The sequence below is a fragment of the Lacerta agilis genome, chromosome 15 (assembly GCF_009819535.1).
Source record: "Lacerta agilis isolate rLacAgi1 chromosome 15, rLacAgi1.pri, whole genome shotgun sequence".
NCBI lineage: Eukaryota > Metazoa > Chordata > Lepidosauria > Squamata > Lacertidae > Lacerta > Lacerta agilis.
The window spans coordinates 7,576,829-7,600,857 of NC_046326.1; the positions used below are offsets into that span (position 1 = coordinate 7,576,829).

Genomic DNA, 24,029 nt, shown 5'->3' on the forward strand with positions numbered 1-24,029 from the left:
ATTATTCCGCTCCTAAGATCAGTTTTTTGCAGTTTCCCATCAGTTTGAGATTCCCACCCCCCTTTAAAAAAAATTCCATCAGAATGTTAGCATGCATTTCCCCTTAAATTGAGTTTTTCCTAGACGTTTTCACTAATTTACTCTCTTTCTGCTTGTTATTTTCAATAATGGATCCATTTTTAGGCACCTCCTCTGCATTTTTATTTACATTAGTTACCTGGAGAACCGCAATGCAAATTTCAGAGAAGTGCAAATTTCAAAGGATGGTTATGTTTCAGTTCACGTATTGTTTCACTGTGTGAAACATTAGCTTTACATCAAAATACTGGATTTATTCCTCATCCCTACTCCTAACACTGCTCAGATGGAGCAATTGAAAAGGCAGTAACATCAATGAGGAGGAGCACCGGCAAGCCCAGCTGCACCCTTACCTGGACAGGAATAGCCAAACTTTTGTTGTGTACGTTCTGATAAACTCTAGGTTATACTACTGCCTTACATGTGGGACTGCCTCTGAAGATGGTTCAGAAACTTCAGCTGGTGCAGAACTCAGCAGCCTGCTTGCTCACCAGGGCAAGATGATTTGAGCATATAATGCCAATCATGGCCCAACTTCACAGGCTGCCAAATAGTTTCTGAGCCAAATTCAAAGTGCTGGCTTTGAGCAGCTCCGGACCACAATACCCCAAGGACACCAGGCAAAAACTTTCAGGCCTTTGACCTTTAACGATCTGTTTCCTCTTAGAAGTGGGTGAGATGCTTTTAATGTATTTCTCTTTCCTCTTGGTTTTAATGTATCTATGTGGGGATTATTGTCTGTCTGTCTGTTTGTTTGTTTGTTTGTTTGGTTGGTTGGTTGGTTGTTATAAATGTTGGATTGCCGTGGGCAAGATAAAGTGACTGACAAATTGAATAAATAATAAAATAAATAGTAATAATGGAACAAAAGATATCTATAAACATTATTGTATGTTGTACAGAGGATTGTGAACTTTGGTGAGGAGCAGTAGGGTGAAAAAGCTATGAATGGTGCAGAGGAATAGTACTATGAATGGTACAGAGCCCACTCCTGGTTTGCATCTGGTGGCTCTCTGATGCCCTGTTATTTATCATATACTTTTGCTTACAGGAGGTCAGGGTTGAATATTACCATCTCTCCTCATTCTATCCATACAAGGATACTGTAGGACAGGTTAGGCTGAGGAAGACTAACTGTTCCACCATCACTCAATGAGCTTCACAACAAAACAGAAGTTTGAACAAGGGTATCCCAGTTCTGTCCAACATCTATGTTATATGGGCTCTCAATCCCACTTCATCAGTACTTTTCAGAATGGCATGTAGGGGAAGTGAATGTGTGGGAATCCTCTTTACCTAAGACTAAAAGGGCAGTGAATCCCAGTAAAGCAGGGGATAGTGGTCAAAAATTGTGCTGATCAACTAGCAGGGGTCTTGACAAGGATTTTTAACATCTCTCTGCAAACCGCTTGTGTTCCATCATGTTTGAAAGTGGCCACCATTATCCCAGTCCCAAAGAAAACAGCAATTAACTGCCTAAATGACTAAAGACCCATTGCATTAACATCTGTAGTAATGAAATGCTTCAAGAGATTGGTCCTTCAACATATTAGAACATGTCTTCCACCGGAGTTTGATAACCACCAGTTCGCCTACAGGAGAAATAGGTCAACAGATGATGCCATTGCTACAGCTTTTCACCTTGCAGCGAGTCATCTGGAGAGATCAGGGAATTATGTCAGAATGCTGTTTATTGATTATAGCTCGGTCTACAATACCACCCTTCCAGACATTCTCATCAGAAAGTTAAGGGACCCGGACCTTTCATCTAACATCTGTGATTGGATTAAAGACTTTCTGAGAGATCGGATAGAAAGAGTGAGGATTGGACCTGTTACATCTAACACCCTAAAGCTCAGCACTGGCACTCCACAGGGATGCGTGCTAAGTCCATTCCTGTATTCGTTATATACATATGATTGCATTTCATCTGACCCATCTACTGCAATTATTAAGTTTGCTGATGACACCACCATAATGGGTTTAATTACAGGAAGTGACGAATCTGCATACAGGGAGGAGGTTCAAAAGATATCCACATGGTGCTCTGAGAACAATCTGCACCTAAACATTGGCAAGACAAAGGAGATGGTGTTGGACTTTCGGAGGAAGAGAGGGGAGCTAGCCCCGTTGTACATCAGGGGGGGCTGCGTGGAGAGAATCTCTTCCTTTAAATACCTGGGAGTCCATCTTAGTGAAGACCTAACTTGGAAGGTCAATACAGCCCAGGTGGTTAGGAAGGCCCAACAGAGACTTCATTTCCTAAGGATCTTGCGAAAGAACAAAGTTGAACAGCAACTGATTATTTCCTTCTATCGGTCCACGATAGAAAGTGTTCCCTCATACTGCATTATGGTGTGGTATGCTGGCTTGACAGCCATGGACAGAGAGTCCCTACGGAGGGTGGTGAAGACAGCACAGGAAATCGTGGGCTGTCCCCTGAGTCTGCTAGATGTTATCCCGAGAGACCGTTGCCTCAGAAGAGCGAGAAACATTCTCAGGGATGACTCACACCCTGGCCAGCACCTTTTTAATCTCCTGCCCTCGGGCAGGAGATATAGAAACATGATAAGCCACACCAACAGGTTAAAGAACAGTTTCTACCCATGGGCCGCAAGGCTGCTGAATGAAAGACAGCAACATCACAGCTGACGTTTGGGGTTGGTGGTAGTAGGACAGCACACAGAGTGTGACAAGGACTGAGAGATTGTGGGGGGAGGGGGGCTCGTTTAATCTCACTGTAAACATGTGATACAGTGACAATAAACTATTTCTATTTCTAAAGAAGTTTCCCTTGTCACTTCAGTGCTAATTTTTTTTTAATCCTTTCCCTTTGCTGCTGCCCCTCACCATTGCCACAAATTAACGCCACTTGATTTAGAACAACTCAGCAAAGTGTTTTGCTACCCACTGTGCGAAACTTAATAAATTAGCACATATATAAAGGTGCTGTTTGTAATTGAAAAAGGATAATTATTTAGAGAATTCCAACCCCTAATCAGCAAAAAGCCTCTGTGGACAGGTAAAATCAATCACAAAACCAGCTGCAATAATCTACTAGTGATTATAACCACCAAATCAACACTGCCTCTTTGTAGCAAGACTGAATCCTAGTAAAGACCATATGCTTCTATCTGCCTTGGGTGAGCTACAGCAACAGCAGCAGCAGCAGCAGAAGAAGAAGAAGAAGAAGAAGAAGAAGAAGAAGAAGAAGAAGAAGAAGAAGAAGAAGAAGAAGAAGAAGAAGAAGAAGAGTTTGGATTTGATATCCCGCTTTTCACTACCCGAAGGAGTCTCAAAGCGGCTAACATTCTCCTTTCCCTTCCTCCCCCACAACAAACACTCTGTGAGGTGAGTGGGGCTGAGAGACTTCAAAGAAGTGTGACTAGCCCAAGGTCACCCAGCAGCTGCATGTGGAGGAGCGGAGACGCGAATCCGGTTCACCAGATTACGAGTCTACCACTCTTAACCACTACACCACACTAAGCTTATCATGACTTCTTTTCTCTTTAACACTAAAGACAGCCAAGACATTCCCTCTTATAGTGTTTGTGATGACATGGGAGTTCAAAGGAAGGGATTGATATCAGTAGGCTCAGGGCTATTCTCTACTGTTTATTGGTGGGTTGCCTACCTTCCTTCCTTCTGGATGTTGCAAGATTTCAACCCCATCAGCCCCAATGATCAGTTACAAGAACTAGAGGCAGGAGCAGCTCACCAGTGTCATGGAGTCACAGCAAAGCTCTCTGGCCAGCAGTGTCGCTACCACATATTGAGAGAGGTAAGGCAAAACAAGTTTGGGGCTGCAAGGGTGCACTTGCAGAACCAATCTAACGCTCCTACCAGAACCACCACAGGGCTCCAACCTCCATTACCTTGTCTCTTTCCCTCCTGTTATGTGGCAGTGATGCCACAGATGTGAAGCTCTTGCTGCCCCTCTGACCCACCAGGGAAGCCACTCCTGTGGCTTTGGCCATTACTTCTGAATAAGATTGTGCAGGTGGAGACAAAAGGGTTAACAAGCTGTCCAATAGTAAGTTGGAGGTGGAGCTTATTGGCCTTAAGACTCAGCCCAAGGGGGTGGGGGTAGAAGAGTACCAGTTGGAGTTAGTGGTGGGCAGTTGGTGGTTGTGAGGAACTTTGTGGTGGGGAGTTAGAGGAGTTAGAGTGAGCTAAAGGCAGAAACGAGACTGAGAGGATAAAGTGCAACAGTGTATTTAATATCGAAAGCTTGTTGGTGTGTGAAAATAAACTCTTAATATTCTTTGTTTAACTTAAATCCTTACTGAGACTCGGTGTTTACCAGGGGGATCCTGGTTGGTGGCAGCGGAATAGTGGTGGCACAGGGTCAATAGTCCGTGGAATGACCAGGGGCCCTGTGTGAATGCCACAGTTCCCAATTCATGATTTGCAAAAACTAGCTGCAGGTTGTGTATTATTTTCAAAGAGGCAAACACTGTGACACTGTGATGTAGCACAGAAACTAGGCAAGCTAATTGGAATTAATACTGAAAGGGAGGAAAAGATAGTCAGAGAGAGAAGGTGGAGTTAGTGGAAAATTACTGTTTCTCTATAAAGAGATGAGAGGTGTGCAAGGGATGTGGCAGGCTGTGCAATAAACACTATGGGCCTGAATCCATATTGGTTGTGAGTCCTGCAAGACCTGCTCCCCGCCTTGCTGCTCTTTTTCCACCTGACCTTGACTGACTCCAGCTACAAAAGCTGAGGCTGCTGAAAAGACTCTTAGGCTGGAGCATTGTTTAGGGGTGTTTCTTGTATGGGGAAGAGTGTTGATGTTTTTGATATTATTTCTGTAATTATTTTAGATCTTATGATGTATGTGGAAATTGTTTGATTTCCACAAAATCAAAACAAAAACTTACTTTTTATGTTTTTATTGTTGTTGATTACTTTTGTTATGAGCATAATTATGTATTTTATATATGCTGTAAGCTGCTTTGAGCATGATCTTAACTATGGGAATGTGGAACACAAATAAAATTATGTATGTATAATATATGTATGTATGTAATTGGAATACAAAAGATAGACATGGGTGGGTGGGGAGTCTGGGCACAAGAAGGAAAGGCAGACAATGAAGAGGAAAGCAGCAGTGTTGCAGTATGAATATTTATAGGGCTACCATACGTCTGGAATTTCCTGGACATATCCAGAATACAGCAGTTGGAAACAGTGCTTGGGCAAAAAAGTCACTGAAATGTCCGGATTTTCACCTTTTAAAATACGGCAACACAGATAGGGCTGCCGTACATCCAGATTTTCCCCAAACATTACCAGGATTTCAAAGGCAGAGTTGAGGTCCGAGAGGAATTACCGAAAGGCAGAGCTTTGTCCGGGATTTTAAAGGTAAAGGGACCCCTGACCATTAGGTCCAGTCGTGAATGACTCTGGGGTTGCAGCGCTCATCTTGCTTTACTGGCTGAGGGAGCCGGCATACAGCTTACCAGAGCAGCGCACGGAAACGCCGTTTACCTTCCCGCTGGAGCAGTACCTATTTATGTACTTTCACTTTGACATGCTTTCGAACTGCTAGGTTAGCAGGAGCAGGAACCGAGCAATGGGAGCTCACCCAGTTGCGGGGATTCGAACCGCCGACCTTCTGATCGGCAAGCACTAGGCTCTGTGGTTTAGACCACAGCACCACCCACGCCCCTGTCCTGGATCTTAGGGAAGTCAAATTGTGGTGGGTTTTTTTGGCGGGGTTGTAAAGAAAAGCTGAACAACTTTGGCCGTTTCCTTAAGAAAGCTCAGCGACTTCTGGGGTGTCCTGCTTTTTTACTTTTTGAAATATGGCAACCCTGAACCCTAGATATTTACCAATTTCAGAAAGGAGAGAGGGTGACATCAAGTCATCTCTACTGACAGCATGCCATTTATGAGACATTTCTGACAGCTTCTCTGTGTATTTGCATGGCTAGTTAGTAGGTTGCTTCAATTAAAATTTTGCTTGTCAACAGGGTGGTGGATAGTGCTCATTACGGGGGTTGGGGGGCAGCTTGGAGAAGCTGTTCTCAGTGGAACCTCCCCCTCCCCCTGTCCTCTCCCTGCTCAGTTTTGTTGCAGTTCCCTCATTTGCCTCAGTTCCCTCCTTTGGGAAACTCATTTGTCTTACTGATTTTGTCCCTGGAGAGGTCAAGTAACAAGGGAGGGAGGAATGGGGCTCCAAGCACTTGTGGCAGAGCCCCTACTGTGTCAGTCCAGTCACATATGTGAGCACCTGAATGCCACAGCAGCCCTTTACCTTTTACCACTTTTCATCAAACTGTTAACGTAATAAGGAGGCTAAAGCCCCTCTGTACATGGGGGAGGATAAGAATCTGTCCTTTAAAAGAGGAATAAAATTGAGAGTTATGCAACTGTCTGGACTAAACTGCTAATCTTGAACTAAAAGGTTCAATATTTGGTCCTACCTAAAGGCTTTATGTTTTGTTCTCCCAATCTACCAGTAAATCGAGAATGCAGCCAGCTGCAATCCTTGGAGCCTGGATCTCCTTATTAATCCCCTTCATACCTGTTTAACTCGAGTTCCCAGTCCAGCAATTAAATAAGGATCATTATGATGTGATTTATGGTATATGTGTAAATGTTAGAAATTAGTGTGGGTAATTAAAATATAAAGTGTGCACTGCCAGGAGGTTGAGCCTTTTCTCCATGTCCTTAGCACAGAATAAGGAGCTGGCCAGATTATAAATAGATGAGTTTGCACAAGTTCACAGGCCAAAACCAATTAGCCAACTCATCTTTATGCGCTTGGAGTAGGCAGGGTGGGTTCAGATAACCAGTTTATCCACAGCACATGATTACTTGTTGGAGAGATCCTACCTAGATATTAAGTTGTTGAGATCCCCTATATTTGAAGTTACATGTGAGGCTCTTGTATATCACACCACATCACATTTCTTTCCCCACCCCATTGCTTCGTTCTCTAAACTGCTCATTGTATGCTAAGGCAGGACACAGAAATACAAGGTGTTCCCATGTACATACCTGTATATAACCCTACAGGCTAAAAGTCATGGAAATCCATACAATTGTCGGAATCAACATGCAATGGGTTCTGTGGTCTTAGTTTGGGGGGCGGGGCGGGGGTGTTAACCATGTTTGCCAAATCCAAGGTATAATCCAGAGGCCATCAGTGCAACTTGCAACATAATTTGACCAGGCTGTGGGTTGTATCAAATGCTGGTTTTACTCAGGGTACACACAGCAAAGTTATGGGACATGACTATTTAAGGTCCATTAATTTCAGTGTGTCTGCTCTAAGCAGAACTTAGTTGGACACAGCCATCCTTTGAAACCAGCACTTCTCTGAATTTTGCAGTGCCATACGCTAGCCATGTAAAGTGTACAAAAATGCATTTACTAGGGTGAAGTGTGCAGGTGTCATCCAGGATAATATTAAAAATGCATTATAAATGCATTAAGCATAAAGTGCATTATAAGATTGCTTTGTAAAAAATGTGTTTATTAGGCAAAAGTGCACATAAAACAATGTGCCCATTAGGAGAAATTTGCACAAAAATGCTGATAAACATGGGGACTTAAAAAACAAAAACAAATCCAAACTGATGTTGAAATGTGGATGACTGAATTTAAGATGGGGGGGGGGAGAACCTGAGTGAAACCAAAATTGACAGATTTTGCCCATTCCTAGTGGCTGCAGAGAATAAGCAGAGGCTGTCAGGAGTGCATGCAGGAGCCAGGCCCTGTGACCAGCAGGACTGGGGCCTTCCTAAGTTTGTTCTGGAGATGCAAGACGTGGCCACACAGGTGAGGCCAATTGGTAACTCGCTGCACCTGGTGGCAAGAGCCGAGAAGGGATATAGGTCAGCTTTTCCTTTCGGATCTTTGCCACAGCAACACGCTTTCTGCCTCTTGATTCCTGCCTCCCGCTTCCTGAGCCCTGGACCCCAGCTTCTGGACTCCTTGCTTCTCGACCCTCACACCTTTGACTTCGCGACTTTCTGCTCCCTGACCCTCGGACCCTGGGTTTCTGGACTCACATTCCTGCTCCCACCTCGCCATCTTGTCCCCGGTCCTGACGTCCTCTGCCAGGACTTGGTTCACCCGTAGACCGGACCGTGACAGAGGCTAAGAGGAAGGAGTCCTGCGGGTCTTTTCAGACTGAAGCAAAGCAAGGCAAGGCAAACAACAGCAATGGGAAAAGGCTAAGCAAAAAAAGCACAGCTGACTGAGCCTATGGCTGAAGGAGCCTGAGGCTTCTGCTACCCCTCTCCTTACACAAAACAAATTATGGAAGAAGAGGCACCATTAGCGCCCTTCCTACACGCATCAGAGAAAAGAGCCAATGGCACATTTGATCATATCGACTGCACTACAAATGGCAGTCATGATTTGGCAGACAGATTCCGTCCTAGAAAGAAAGAGGGGTGGGGAAGTGGCAAGCCCCTGTTTCTGATGTGCCAGGTGCTGCCTTCTGGCCTGTTTTGCTTGCAATGAAGATTTCCTGCAGCAAAAAAGCAGGCAGCTTGGATTTCCCAAGAAGCCCTGCTGTGGAGGAAAAGCCAGGTGAGGTCAGAAGTTAAAACCACCCTGTCCCAGCTGACGGGGGGGGGGGAGATGGAGGGGAAGCTTTCTTTAATGTAACAACACATTCACCCACCCCTGCCTGTCTCCCTTTCCTGGAGAACAGAGTTTTACACTTGTCCTTCACACAAATAACCCGAGGGTGGGAATTATTCAGAAAGCTCATGTTTGACACCCCATCTGTTCATTTCTGACAGCGATATATAATGTAAAGCTATAAAAACTTGAAAAATAATGCAACATAAAAAGGGATTGACTCGGCTCCAAGAGGCCATAAACGGTAACAAATACCACTGTGTGATTTATTTTGTGCTGTAATCTTTACAGTAAGTCATCTTTCAGACATTTCCTTGTGACAGGTTTTAATAATATTAATGCCCAGAGCAATCCAAATCATCGCCAATAGACATATTTATCAAGCTGCCAATCCAAGTAAATGAAATTCTATAAGCAATAATGTAACATGTTAAAAGGGAGCTAATAAAACAAGTCAGCGGAGAAATATTACTTCAAAGAATTCTCCCTTCTCTCTCTCTAATCCGTCCCTGAATGTTATACAGCCAAAATGCAAATCTTCCCCCCCCCCTTTCGTGATTTATCGCTCCAAAAATATCAGTGACCTTTCTGCAGACTCCTGCACAGCCTCTCCTACACATTCATAAAGAGTGCAATGCATTCTCCCAGATTAAGTGAATGCAGGAGTGCTTAGCATTATTACTTTCTCTCTCTCTCTCCCCACCCTACAACTGACACCCCCTGCCTTGCCTCTGGACCAGGATTTGACGGGTAGCATCAAAGGGTGAGATCTGAAGTCCTGGAAATTTATTAAAGACTGACATGCTATAACTGTACCTTGGCAACTCAACAGGCATTTATGAGCAATTATCCAGGTGTTAGATAAGTTTCAATTAAGATGGAACACAAGCGTACTTTTTCTAACCTAACCTAGCTTGTTGTTGTTGTTTTTCATTTAAAAACAACACAGTTTGGTTTGGTTAAAAGATTTGGGGTTTTTAAAAACTCCAGATAGAAATCAGTGTGTGTGGCTGTAACCAGCTTTGTATGATTACTATCTTATGCTGCCTCCCCCAATCTGGTGGCTTCTAGAAGTTTTGGGCTATGACTCTCATCAGCCTTACCAGCATGGTCACCTTCCAAGACACCAAGGTGTAGGGCACCAAGCTGGCAAAAGCTGATCTTAATTAACAAATGACCCCTCCTCTGCCCAGATTGTGAATGTAACCAAAATGAAATATGAGACTTGATGGCTTCACCAAAAGGAGAGTAACCAAACAGGGTTTTTCTTGGGGGGGGGGAGGTGCCGGCACAGCAGACCCTTGAGTACCCCCTGGGGGAAAAACAGTGGTTAAAAGTGTGGCACTTACTGTAACAACTTCATGGCGAATACTGGCACCTTTTTCCTAGGAGAAAAGCACTGCCTATAACCAAATAAGATTTTGTCCTAGCAGTGCAAGAAGCAGCTTGAAGATACACATGGGGTAATAGTCTGCTACAGTTTTACTCAGCATAGACCTGTTGAAATTAATGGACCTAACTTTGTCATGCCAATGGGTATACTCTTAATAAGGCTTAGTTAAATGCCACCTGTGGAATTTGAGTGGAGGAATTCATCCCAGGGTTAAGTTTCCTGAAAGCCATTAAAAGATTATCCTACAACATTATAATTATCCCTGGAACAAAGAGAAAGTGTTTAATGGTTCAGAGATCAAAAAACATATTAGCATTTAATGAATGCTTGTGGTGGGGGATAATTAGAGGTAGTTTGGTAGGCACTAGTGGTGGGGATGTCACATAACATGACATGATTTTGTCCATTGTATTTTCGGAAAGGATTTGTAATTATTAATTGCTGGTAATCGTTTGGGTTGTTTCTGTTTCATTGCTTTCTGATATTTTCTAAATATTACCTGTATATAAATGAATTCCTGAATTTTATTAATTCTTTAGGGTGTTTTAAAAATTGCTATAGAACGGCAATGTGATTTTTGTTGTATGTTTAGGCACTTCTATAGTGCTGTAGAAAGTGAGGTATGGGAAATGAAATCACCCTATTACTATTTCTGCTCCTTTTTCCAAGTAGCAGCCAATGAATGGAGGTGATGACAGAGGGTGGTGTAGAGATACACTTACACAAAGGCGTTGTTTTTTATTACATGTTATGGGGTGGGGTGGGAAAGAGAGACCCTGGTTGCAGTGCTGAAACATCTCCCAATAGCATGTCCAAAATGTAATCTCACGTGCAGGGCAATTCTATATAAATTAACTCTGAATCAAATCCCGCCGAGTTCAGTAGAGCAGGGACCTGAGAATTTCTAGTTGTTGTGGAACTACAGCTCCCATCATCCCTGATCTTTGGTCATGCTGGTTGAAGCTAATGGGAGTCAGAATCTGAAATAACCTGGTGGGTCACAGGTTCCCCAGCTTATGACAGCTTATGACAGCACAGACAGAGTTTATGGTAGAAGTTTCTCTTCCAACTCATAGGAGAAGCAGAGAAAGTTTGCGGAAACAAGCAAAAAATAATAATCTTTATAATTGCTGAAGATCTCAACAAGAAAGAGATGTTATGTTAGTAAGCAACAATGATTCTCACAAGGTGTTAATGGAAACAAACTATAAATCACGAGATATGAAACAACTCATGTGTTGGACATCAACTCCCATCATCTTAGACCATTGACCATGTTGGCTGGGCTGATGGGCACTGAACTCCAAGAACATCTGGAATGTGCTTGGCTGGCTACCCTTGAACAAAGATGTCTCTCATTCTATTTCCATTCTTATTTCCCAGCCGACTCTGTCCAGTACACTCTCTAACTCTCCCTAACTCTTTTGGAATACCTTCAAATGCAGTAACAAGCAGTTTCTCGCTAACATTCCAGTGGGTGAGGGCACTACACCTAGGGAAGTAATTGCGTATAGAATTGCAGCCTAAGGGAGGTTTCAAAAAGGAGAAGCTGAAAGTTGACCATGTCTGGATTAAATGGAAGAGAGGTGTAGCCTTTGATGATTGCTACAAGATCATAATCAGGTTGAAATTATAACTTTTAAGGTTGATGACACTGACCTAAGAGAGAAAGCCTTCTCCTGTATGCACACACCTGTACCTCACGAGTGGGGGACCTCAGGCCTGGGGGCCCAAATGCATCCCTCCAGTCCCATCTATTAGGCTCTCTGGACTCACAACAAGACATGGCTCCTTCTCAGGCAACACTCCTCACAGCTCTTGGACAGCACCTTCCTCAAGTGCTTCTGCATGGCAGGAATGTGTTTTTGAACCAGGATGATGCCTGTTGCTTGCCTGGATGAAGGCTAGAGCCATGTGTGCATGTCAGAAACACTTGATTTTTGTATGTTGTTGTTTTCATCCATCTATCTCGGGAGACAACGGAAGAGTCCGCCTTCGGGGTAAAGTCACAGCGCCTGCTGTGTCTGTAGAGACAGATATGGCAGAGACCTGTTTTATTGCAGCTGGGGCAGATGCTCTGCATCCCTCCCAGTGGTCGCCCTTCCTCTGTTCACTGCTGTGGATAGAAGACCTGTCTGGCTGCAAGCATTGCAATCATCTGCAAGGGATTCCCATATGGCGGGGTTAATGTCAGCCTTCATGTCACAAATGCAGACATCTTCATCATGCAGAGTTGGTCTGCCAACAGGCCTAGAGTCTGAAACCTGCTTCCCATTGAGCATGCCCTTAGGGATCTTGCCATCTTCCTTTCTGTGTACATGACCAAGCCAGCATAGACACTGCTGAGACAGAAGTGTGAACATGCTAGGAATGTGGGCTTGGGAGAGCACATATTTGCTTGAGATTTTTGTCCTGCCATGTGATGCACAAAATCTTCCTGATGGCATATGGAAGGCATTGAGGTGTCACTCCTGGAGTGTGTAAGCTTCCCACGAATCACTTCCCATAAAGCAGCTTGCTCAACATGCAAAGCTGGTAGACCTTCATCTTGGTATTGGTCATTAGCATCACATTCTCCCATACCCTTTTGGAGAGGCGAGCCATTGCTGTAGTTGCCTTGCCGATGTGCATGTCCAGCTCAGTGTCGATGAAAAGCTTGCTGGATATGGTGGAGCCCAGGTAGACAAAAGTGTCTACCTTCTGGATAAAAATAAGAATAACATCTTTTGCACTTGTATGACTCTGATCCCCAGCAATCCCTGACATGTTGTCCTCTGTGGAACAGGGCCTTTGGGCTGAAAAGGCACCTCATCCCTGCTGTTCCTTATGGTTATCTACTGATGTCTTTCTCTCAGAGACCCCTGATTCTAAAATTCAGAGACTAGCTATGAAAGAGGGTTCCTTTTCGGTGCCCAACAAAGCCATGGAATTATCTCTCCAGTGAAGTTCACCAGGGATCCACACTGTTGTCCTTTCAGTGCCAGGCTAAGACTTCCTTGTTTCCCCCAGGCATTTTAGAATCTCATTATTTCAGTTCTTCTGGTATGGCATGTAGATTCAGCTCCTATATTTCCTGGTTGTATTTTAGCTGCTGCGATTCAAGTTGTTTTATTGCATCAGTCTTTCCGTATTTCAGTTTTAAGTGAGGTTACATTGCTTAGAGTAATGGGTTTTCTGTTGTATTATTTTGATTGATTTTGGACAACACCTTGTTTTATGAGCAGGTTTCACATATATCAAATAGTAAACAAATACCTTTGCATAGCTACTGGGTCATTGAGTTTTGCTCCAGGAATTTAGCAAACTAAATAATAATGATGATGATGATGATGATAGTGACATTTCAGCTGAAACCCTGAAGCAAAATGAAAGGCCAAACAATAACAATTTGGGGGGAAATCTGAGGACATACAGTTTTGACTTGGAGGGACCTTTATGGGAGTTGTAGTTCAACAACCTCTCGGGAGCCAAATGTTCACCACACTGGCTCTAGCTGATTTCGTCTTTGCGCAATAACATAAAAAGGTAAAGGACCCCTGACAGTTAAGTCCAGTTGTGAACGACTCTGGGGTTGTGGCACTCATCTCACTTTACAGGCCGAGGGAGCCGACGTTTGTCCGCAGACAGTTTTTCCGGGTCATGTGGCCAGCATGACTAAGCATGACATGCAGCTGCTGGGTGACCTTGAGCTAGTCACACTTCTTTGAAGTCTCTCAGCCCCACTCACCTCACAGAGTGTTTGTTGTGGGGGAGGAAGGGAAAGGAGAATGTTAGCCGCTTTGAGACTCCTTCGGGTAGTGATAAAGTGGGATATCAAATCCAAACACTTCTTCTTCTTCTTCTTCTTCTTCTTCTTCATCATCATCATCATCTTCTTCACTCCGGACATCCAATTTTATACGTGCAGAAAGTTTTATCATTTAAATGGATAGGCCTTAGAGGTGATATTTGAAAAGTAGAAAGAGAAAGTGGCAATTTTATAGATGCAAAAGAGTGAATAACTGGGAGCATGAAAGGATTCACAAGGGAGCATCCAAACACAGTCCACATCTACACCACATTTTTAAAGTGCATGGCTTCCCCCAATAATCATGCGAGATGTAGTTTATAATACTCACAGAGCAGCAATTCCCAGCACGCTTAACAAGCTAGTTTCTAGGATTCTTTGGAAGAAGCCACATGCGTTCAATGTATGGTCTAGATGTGACCACATCCTCTGAATGAACAGAGCCACTGTGCAAATGCAGCCACTGTATTCTGCCCCAAAACGGCATAGCTATATATAGTTATCGAACTCTAGTACTGAACTCCAAGGAAACCCATTCCCTATGTTTGGGGTAGACACTCGCTGTACAGAACTCTGGCTATGGGATATATGATACCACAAGGCTCTTCTTCCTCAGATAAACTTGCGAGTGCTGTTTTCAAATATTTTAAAAGAGCATGTTGCATGCCTGAACCGTGGTGAGAAGGAGAGGAGCACGTATAAAGAAGGGAAGTCAGTCAACAAACACTATCTTAATTAATGAGTAAAGCTACTATTGCAAAGGTGCTGGTGGGGAGAAAACACGAGACTCATTACGCAAAATAAAATAAAAAAATCCAGCGAATTATCTTCTAAAGCGAGTGAGAGGCACTGCAGTGTACAGGCTACAGTGAACTTGGACTGAGAGGACTCGGTTTGAATCCTCACTCAGACACGAAGCTCACTGAGGGACCTGACACTGCTATCAATCTCTCAACTGATCCTACTTCACAGGGTTGTTGTAAGGATAAGATGTGGGGGAGGGACCATATACACAGTTTACCACCTTAAATAAGGCTTACACCCGGATAAACAGCCCACAGAACTTTACCCTAAATACAGTAAATGAATATTGGCATCTTCTGTAATGTTGTTGTTGTTCGGTCATTCAGTCGTGTCCGACTCTTCGTGACCCCATGGACCAGAGCACGCCAGGCATTTCACTGCCTGCTGCAGTTTGGCCAAACTCATGCTAGTCGCTTCGAGAACACTGTCCAACCATCTCATCCTCTGTCGTCCCCTTCTCCTTGTGCCCTCCATCTTTCCCAACATCAGGGTCTTTTCTAGGGAGTCTTCTCTTCTCATGAGGTGGCCAAAGTACTGGAGCCTCAACTTCAGGATCTGTCCTTCTAGTGAGCACTCAGGGCCGATTTCCTTGAGAATGGATAGGTTTGATCTTATTGCAGTCCATGGGACTCTCAAGAGTCTCCTCCAGCACCATAATTCAAAAGCATCAATTCTTCGGCGATCAGCCTTCTTTATGGTCCAGCTCTCACTTCCGTACATTACTACTGGGGAAACCATAGCTTTAACTATACGGACCTTTGTCGGCAAGGTGATGTCTTTGCTTTTTAAGATGCTATCTAGGTTTGTCATTGCTTTTCTCCCAAGAAGCAGGCGTCTTCTAATTTCGTGACTGCTGTCACCATCTGCAGTGATCATGGAGCCCAAGAAAGTAAAATCTCTCACTGCCTCCATTTCTTCCCCTTCTATTTGCCAGGAGGTGATGGGACCAGTGGCCATGATCTTAGTTTTTTTTGATGTTGAGCTTCAGACCATATTTTGCGCTCTCCTCTTTCACCCTCATTAAAAGGTTCTTTAATTCCTCCTCACTTTCTGCCATCAAGGTTGTGTCATCAGCATATCTGAGGTTGTTGATATTTCTGTAATGTGATGCATAAAATATGATTGCCTAGTGCTGATCTTTTGACGTTTATTGCAATGCTGTCCATGCATTTCCAAGCGTCTATGCACATGATCATGAGGACTACCAACCTGATGTTTTTCAAAAACTGAAACTATTCTCTAGATTGTGCGGGAAATCAGAATTTAGTTAGACTTCCTTGCCCTCCACTACACACTATTCTCCCATTTTTCTGTTCTTTTAAAATTGCTTATTTCTATAGCAGCCTTCTGACACAGATCGAAATGATGCAAGGAAATCAGATCTTGTTATGTGTAGTAATCAATCTATGTTTTATTGCTGATACATTTTTTTCTGAGTTATATGTACTTGATTTGATTTTCTTTCATGCATATAGTATACATTGTGCAATTGGGTTGTTGTTTTTCTTCTTCTTCTTCTTCTTCTTCTTCTTCTTCTTCTTCTTCTTCTGATAACTGAGATAAGAGGTGGAATGAAACATAACCAGCTGAGTGGAGCACTTTATAGAATCATAGAAATGCAGAGCTGGAATGCACCCAAATGGTCATCTAGTCTAAACCCCCACAATGCAGGAATCATGGCTAAAGAACCCGTGACACATGGTTTTCCAAGTTCTGTTTAAAAACCTTCAGTGAAGGAGAATCCACCACCTTCCAAGGGAGTCCATTCCACTGCTGAACAGCTCTGTCAGAAAGTAGTTCCTGGTGTTTAGTCAGAACCTCCTTTCTTGTAACTTGAAGCCATTGGTTTGGGTCCTACCCTGTGGAGCAGCAGAAAACAAGCTTGCTCCATCTTCCATGTGAAAGGCCATAAGATATTTGAAGATGGCTATCAAATCACCTCTCAGTCTCCTCTTTAGTAATGTTTGTATTTTGAGTTCCATACCGGTGGGGGCAGGGGAGAACTGTGATCTTTTTGGTGTTTAGGGCCTCTAATCTGACCCTGTACGGGGCAAACCTTTGCTGCGGTAATCTCCTCCTCCGCTGTTTGATGGCAGGAGTTAGTTTCAAGGGCCACGGGAACAATGGCTTTCCTTCAGTGCTTGCTCTCCTCTTTGCGAGGGCTATAGAGAACATCTGACAGTGAAAATCCTCTCTTCTTTTAAGTTAAACAGCTGCAAAGATTTCAGCAATCTCTGTAATCCCCAAGGTGTAATCCCACAGTAAGGAAACTCGCTTCTCTTAAATACCTCCCTCTGGCATAATTGACTTTTCATGCACATTTTAATAATGATATTTCAGCAGGTTGAGAGAGTCTCTCCCTCCCCACCTTCTTCAAATTATGCTGCGGACACAGGGGGTGAGGAGAGACTGTATTGTAAACTTAATGATGAATTCCTCTCCTCCTGAACAAATTGGTAGAATGCCCTTGTGCATGTCTGCCTGTGTACACACATACATGCAGGAGGGGGCGTTTAAGGTGCTCCCCTCCAATATTTTACCACTTACTTAACTCATTAAAGGAAGTTATTAAAACAGTGTCTAAATCAACAAATGAAAATGTCTTTATCACCATTCACGGGGGGACGGGGACAAAACCCTCCTATGAAATCAGGGGGACAGTGTGGTGTAGTGGTTAGAGTGTTGGACTAGAAACTGGGAAACCAGGATGCAAAGCCCCACTCAGTCATAACATAACATAACAGAGTTTACTGCATTAGCCATTTGGCCATAGCACATAGAAAAGAATCCAGGCAGAAACCTGCCGCAATTATACAAAAATATGTCAGATACATTTGCAAAACAACAGATATAAAATCATGGTAGATAAAACAAGATATGGTAAAATCAGTAATAAATCATGTAACTATGGGTATTTCAGGATATTTACAAAGGACCAGGGCTAAAAGAAGTTAACCTATCAAGGTGGCCCTGAGTTCCAGGGCCTGTAAAATATAGATGGCCACACCGCGGGTAACCATGGGGTTGGCGTCCACCAATAAGTATTTCATGGAGTCATCTTCCATGGCGATGGACGGGGGAATTAATAGGAAGAGCCTCGGTCTTATTGAGTCATATAAAGAAAGAAACTGAATAAAGTGAAAGAAAAAGTGAATAAAGTCCTCTATCTTTCCCCTGTTGCACGGGCAAAGGCGAAGATCAGGAGGAGTGTTGGAAAATATACCCTGTAGGAATGGAGTGGAAACAGGCACAGGATTCATCAGGTCACTCAGATAGTCGCCCAGAGATCCTACTGCCTTCACGCGGGGGAACCACATAGATAGGCTGGCCGAGTTAGATAGATCCAAATCCAACGCTTCGTCCCTATCTAAAATCCATTTGCGGATTTTATCTTTATCCCATAAGGTCAAAGCGGCAAAGGCTGGGAGGGAATAGCATTCGCAAATGATCGCCATACCTTTTGACCAAGTATGACTGCCGGTAATGGCTAGAAAGGCATGTTTGGCAAGTGCACTCAGTCATTAAACTCATGGGGGGGGGGACCTTAGGCCAGTGACTGCCTCTCAGCCCAACCTACCTTACAGCTGTGAGGATTAAATGAGGGGGCTAACATTGAGCTCCCTGCGATATAACTGCAAGCAACCACTTGGTCATGAAGGTGGGGAAGAATTGTCTCCAAATTTTTCAGGAGTGGGTTGCTACTTGCTTTACTTACCTTCTGAGGTGGCCAAGGGCTTTTCTTCTTCATTATATGGCTTTATAATAACTACTTTAAAAAGTAACATCTACATGATAGTGATAAAGGTTCTCCCAGTAGCTCTCCACTGTTTTCACTTCTGGAAATGCCTTTGGATAGATATCCTGCTATAGCCCATTGTGTCCTAGCCAAGGAATTTGAGGAACTGTTGCTTGTGGAAAGGGACACATGTGGGACCTAGTAAGGCAGCTGTTTGGGAATATTGAACTACAGCTCCCATTGACCCAAGAAAGAATAGGCAATGGCCAGCAGGGGTGGTGGTTGTAGTTCAGCAGCATTTGAAATATCAAAGGTTCCTCACACCTACAGGATGTGCCAAATCCCTTCTGAATTTTATTATTATTGAGGATTCTCCAACCAGGCCTGAATTCAGTTTGATCTGGGTTCAGCTCATAATGTGGCACAGAATCCTCAAATTTCAATATTTCAACCATAAATAGTGACAAACTTCAGCCAGTCAAATCCAGCTGCCCCCCACATTAGATGTAAAGTGCCAAGGAGGCTTAGAAATCATAACTTTAAAAGAAGCATAACTTCCTTTCTCCCATTTCACACTCACACAAATTCAGAAGGAATTCAGACCAGGAAATGGTGCACACATATATATCTCCCCAATGTCTTACCTGACCTCATTGTCAGCGTGAAACGGAAAAATCCAGAAAGGGAAAAATCCAAGGGAGCGTGAAACTACTGGACTGCTCATAGAATCCTGCACTCCTTTCAACTTATCTGAAATAAAAAGCATCAAGAGGCCATTTCTTCTCTTGCTAGTCTTAATTGTTTTTCAACAGCCTAGGATCAATTTTGATAGTGGCAAATAAGTGCATGTAGAAGCATCTCATTACCAGTTTCAAGTTCATGGTAGCCCCTAAGCCAGGCTTCCTCAACCTCGGCCCTCCAGATGCTTTTGGCCTACAACTCCCATGATCCCTAGCTAGCAGGACCAGTGGTCAGGGATGATGGGAATTGTACCCTCAAAACATCTGGAGGGCTGAGGTTGAGGAAGCCTGCCCTAAGCCAAGTGAAATGGTAATGTTCAACCAATTAGATCATCCCAAGTTGGCGTCAACATTGACATGGCTGGGCACTTGCTAAGACCCATGTTCCAGGAAGCGGGCATACTGGCAAGAGCTCCCTGTACCTCTTCACAATTCCCCCCACCTCCTTTTTAACTTTGTCCTTTCTGGACCAGAGCTGATGTGCAAGCCATTTATGGTATGAAGAAGAAGAAGAGGAGTTTGGATTTGATATCCCACTTTATCGCTACCCGAAGGAGTCTCAAAGCAGCTAACATTCTCCTTTCCCTTGCTCCCCCACAACAAACCCTCTGCGAGGTGAGTGGGGCTGAGAGACTTCAAAGAAGTGTGACTAGCCCAAGGTCACCCAGCAGCTGCATGTGGGGGAGCAGAGACACGAACCCGGTTCCCCAGATTACGAGTCTACCACTCTTAACCACTACACCACAGTGGCTCTCTGAAGACAAGGGACAGTAGCTAACAATGTCCAGCAGCAGAGGAAGCCGCTCGGGGGCCTTGGGCGGTGCGAGCCACCCATAGGGGCAGGGTGAGGGTGGGGTGAGCTGACCATAGGGGGGCCTCCAGAGTCTGACTGCCTCAGACTCTGGAATTTTCATTTACTGTGTCTATTCTTTCCTTTATAATGTGCAGCCTCATTACATTCAGTTATCCTCATATATCCTAACATAATATTATTTACACTTTTTGTTTTGCAAGAATTAGTCTAGCTCTGCCAAGAGAATTTAATTCTTATAATGATTTTTTAAAAGTATTCTTTGAATATAAAAGTTATCAGGAAGTGTAAGAAACGACATGAAACAGAGATTCTATAAGGAATGGAGAATATATAAAGGATCAATTATTGATTCCCATCAGCATTTGCTGTTGGAATGGCATTCTGTTCAATGGTTGGCATTGCACAGTCCAGTCCAGCCTTCCATGGACGTTGACTAGTATCAGACCCTGGCTACCATACAGGACAGGCCAGCATCCAGGATCCCACTGGGGAGACATTCTGGCCTGGCAGGGCTCCACCTCAGCTAGGAGCATACCCTCAACCTATCTTTCCTCCAGGCCCCTTATGCCCCCCCCCCACTTACTATTCTGATCCTACCCAAAACCATATCCACACAGAGTTGTCACAGAATATTGAGAATGCATAACATGATGAAGCACTCATTAAGAGCCAACTGATGTTGAGAGAAAAATCCCTTTCTGCTCCTGTTAATCAGTGACCCAAGGAGCTCAGTGAGGCCACTAACATCACAAGTGGGCAGGTGTGATAGCTCACCGGGCAAAAAGTGCCCAATCTACTTATGGGTGAAGCTTTTAAGCACTTGGCCTTTCCCACCCCATGTGAGCTCACATGGGATAATACAACTTCTTGTAGACTCTTGCAAGGGCACTGTGGGAAACTTGTGCCCCACCTGTCCACTGACACAGGGCAACTGAATCATTGGCCAAAGATTCTCCATTTGCTTGGTGTGTGGAAGAGAACTTACTAGACCTTCAGTGGAAATTGAATGCTGTGTAATTACAAGAAACGCTGAGCAGTAGCTTTTTTATTTTATGTAGCCATAGAACCAACACCAAATGTGAACACTATAGAGAAATTGCATTCGTCTGAAGATAGGCAAATGCTTACATTGGGTTTTCTACATTTCCATGTCAGTTTGCTAGACCTCGTGAGACTTCATCAGCATTTTAGTGCAGATTTCTCCTCATAAACATGTACATTTATTTTGTAAGATGTTTATCCAACCCTAAATATTATTATAACCAATTTCCTCTAATGTAATGTGTGCTGTTTTCACTAATATATTAATTTTTAAATGCACACTTTCCCCTAATACAGGGATCAGCAACCTTTTTCAGCTGTGGGACAGTCCACCATCCCTCAGACCATATGGTGGGCCAGACTATATTTTGAAAAAGAAATTCCTATGCCCCACAAATAACCCAGAGATGCATTTTAAATAAAAGCACACATTCTGCTCATGTAAAAACACGAGGCAGGCCCCACAAATAACCCAGAGATGCATCTTAAATAAGAGGACATATTCTACTCATGTAAAAGCACGCTGATTCCCGTACCATCTGTGGGCTGGATTGAGAAGGTGATTGGGCCACATCTGGCCCATGGGCCTTAGGTTGCCTACCCCTGCCCTAATATATACATTTGCATAGTCATTATGTGGTTGGGGAACTGTAGCACAAAATTCAGAGAAAGTGAGAATTTCAAAGGATAGCTGTCTTTTGTTTCACAGATTGGGGGAGTGTGAATTTGGTAGCTTCATGTTAAAAGTGAACTGAACTGAATCCCCCCCCCCCAATCTCTCATGAATGTAATGTGTGAACAAGCCCACAGGTGTGCACTTCTGAGATCTCACTGAGGATGTGTGTTCCTGTGAAATCTACCAAGGCGACAAAACAGTTGGGTTAGCAATGGGGCTTGCCTGCCATCTGCTGTTCAAATAAAAGATAGACTGTTTAAGAATAAATCCTTGAACAGACCATGGCCACTTCAAACACTCTGTGGGAGTAACAGTTCTCAAAGCAGTAAAGTCGGCATTAACTACAGCTTCACATCCTCTGGGAGATAAACGTTCCTGTTTGGTGAGGCTCTGTGCTCATCTTCATTAACCTAGTAGCCTGTGGATGTTTTGGACTACAACTCCCAGCCAGCAAGGATGGGCCTGATGGGAGCTGTGGTTCAAACATCTGTACAGCACCAGATTGCTGAGGGCTGCCCTGTGCTGTTTTAGCAACTTAGCACAAGCATGGCTCCCAGTAACAAAGACCCAACTGGCTATTATTGTGATCAGTAGCAGCTGGTGAAGCAGCCCAAACAATGAAGCAGCCCGCTCCCTTTGCAGTAACCATCAGGAGGAATTCCCACCACTAAACACCAGAAGGCAGTGGTTGTGGAAGCAGAGGGTGCTTCAGTCAGGGCCGTGCAGGCATGTGGTCCTAAAATTGGCTAGACAATTGGCTCACTGACAGCAGCCTGGTAAAGGATGGCTAGCCAATTGGCAATCTCATGCCCCTATAAACCACTTTCTGATGACCCTGGACACATTGGACTGCAGTGGCAGCTCATGCTTGCCACTAACGAAAACAGAACCCTACATCAGCAAGGGCACCAAACAGATCTTAGACTTGGAGCCAGGTTCACCTCCCTAGGAAGAGCATTCCAAAAATGGAGAGTCACTGCTGAAAAGGCCTTTTCTTGTGTAGTCACCCTATGTACATTCCCCAGAATGGAGTCCTCTGAGAAGGGCTTCTGAAGATGGCAAGAGGGTCCAGACAGGTTCATATGGGAAAGGGCAATGGGGCCCTGAGCTATATAAGACTTGACAGGTTAAAATCAACCCTTTGAATTTGGTATGGAAACCAAGCACAAACTAGTGTAGATGGACCAGTGGTCCTTCTTGTTATAGTTATAAGCCTGGCGACCAAATTAAGCTCCAGTTTCTGAACTGTCTTAAAAGTCAGTCCCTCATATAATGCATTGCAGCAGTCTAGTCTAGTACTGCTATAAACTGCCTTTGGTCATGCATGTTGGCGTTACTAAACCACACAGCTACGAGCATAAGAGTCTTCTTTCCCCTGTATCTTTGGAGATATACATTTAATATCAAAATAAAATTGATAGATGACGGACTTGAAGGCTAGCTATGCAATCCACCTCTGACTTATGCATGGTTAGTCCAGTCTGAAATGTAGAGAGAATTTACCAGAAAGGGAGAGTGAGGTTTTTCTCGTGGTTTTTGCTCTGCAACGACACTTTCCAATTAACTCTGGATTTAAAATGTCACTGTGGCATTGTCTACAGTAATACCGTGCCCTAGACAACAAAGGAAAAGAAAAAACCGCCTGGATTAAATTTAACAGGACAGAAAATAGTCAGAACAGTTATTTGTATGTATGCATTTCCTTGTTTTTTTGTGGTCTGTATTACCATGTTTCCACTAAAATAAGACGTAGCCATAAAATAAGCCATAGCAGGATTTCTATTCATTTGTGAAATATAAGCCGTACCCCGAAAATAAGTCATAGTGATAGGCGCAGTTCTGGAGGGCCCCACAAAGCCCTTGGAGACCCCCTGCCTAGCGGACCAGAATAGTGCAGGGGCCCTGCCACCACCACGGGCTTGGAGGAGACGCTGCCATTGTCCCCAGCCCGGCCCCGCCGCCTCAGCCCCTCTTGCGCCCCCTCTCAGGGAGCCAGCGAGTGAGAGGCATGCACAAACAGTGCGCAGGGAGCCAGCGAGCAAGAGGCTGTCGTGGCCCCCCCCCCCCGACGACAACTGAGGGAGCGAGAAGCGCCGTTGCACGCGAGGAGACAAATACCGGTAAACGACAAGAAGGAACCCGTGGTGGGAACTTGGCAGCACTTTCAAAGCTTCTCTCCTTCCCTCCCTCCTTACGCTTCTTAACTTTGCCCCAAGGACCGCCAGAGCAAATAAACCAAATAACAGTTTTTTTGTGGGGGAGGGACCCCGATCTTGCTGCGCTGCCACGCCGGGGAGGAGGAAAGAGACTGCCCCACCACAGAGAAGAGGTACCGGTAGGTGGACAGACGGAGGCC

General features: G+C 44.2%; 1 protein-coding gene across 1 annotated transcript in view; it reads right to left on the reverse strand.

Moving 5' to 3' along the window:
* The window catches only part of KCNU1 (potassium calcium-activated channel subfamily U member 1), an 86,040-nt gene that overhangs the window by 32,477 nt on the left and 29,534 nt on the right, over positions 1–24,029 (reverse strand). The window contains 3 exon segments of the mRNA XM_033172504.1: positions 8,117–8,190; positions 12,659–12,849; positions 23,177–23,286. Of these exon segments, the coding sequence (XP_033028395.1) occupies positions 8,117–8,190; positions 12,659–12,849; positions 23,177–23,286 (375 nt within the window).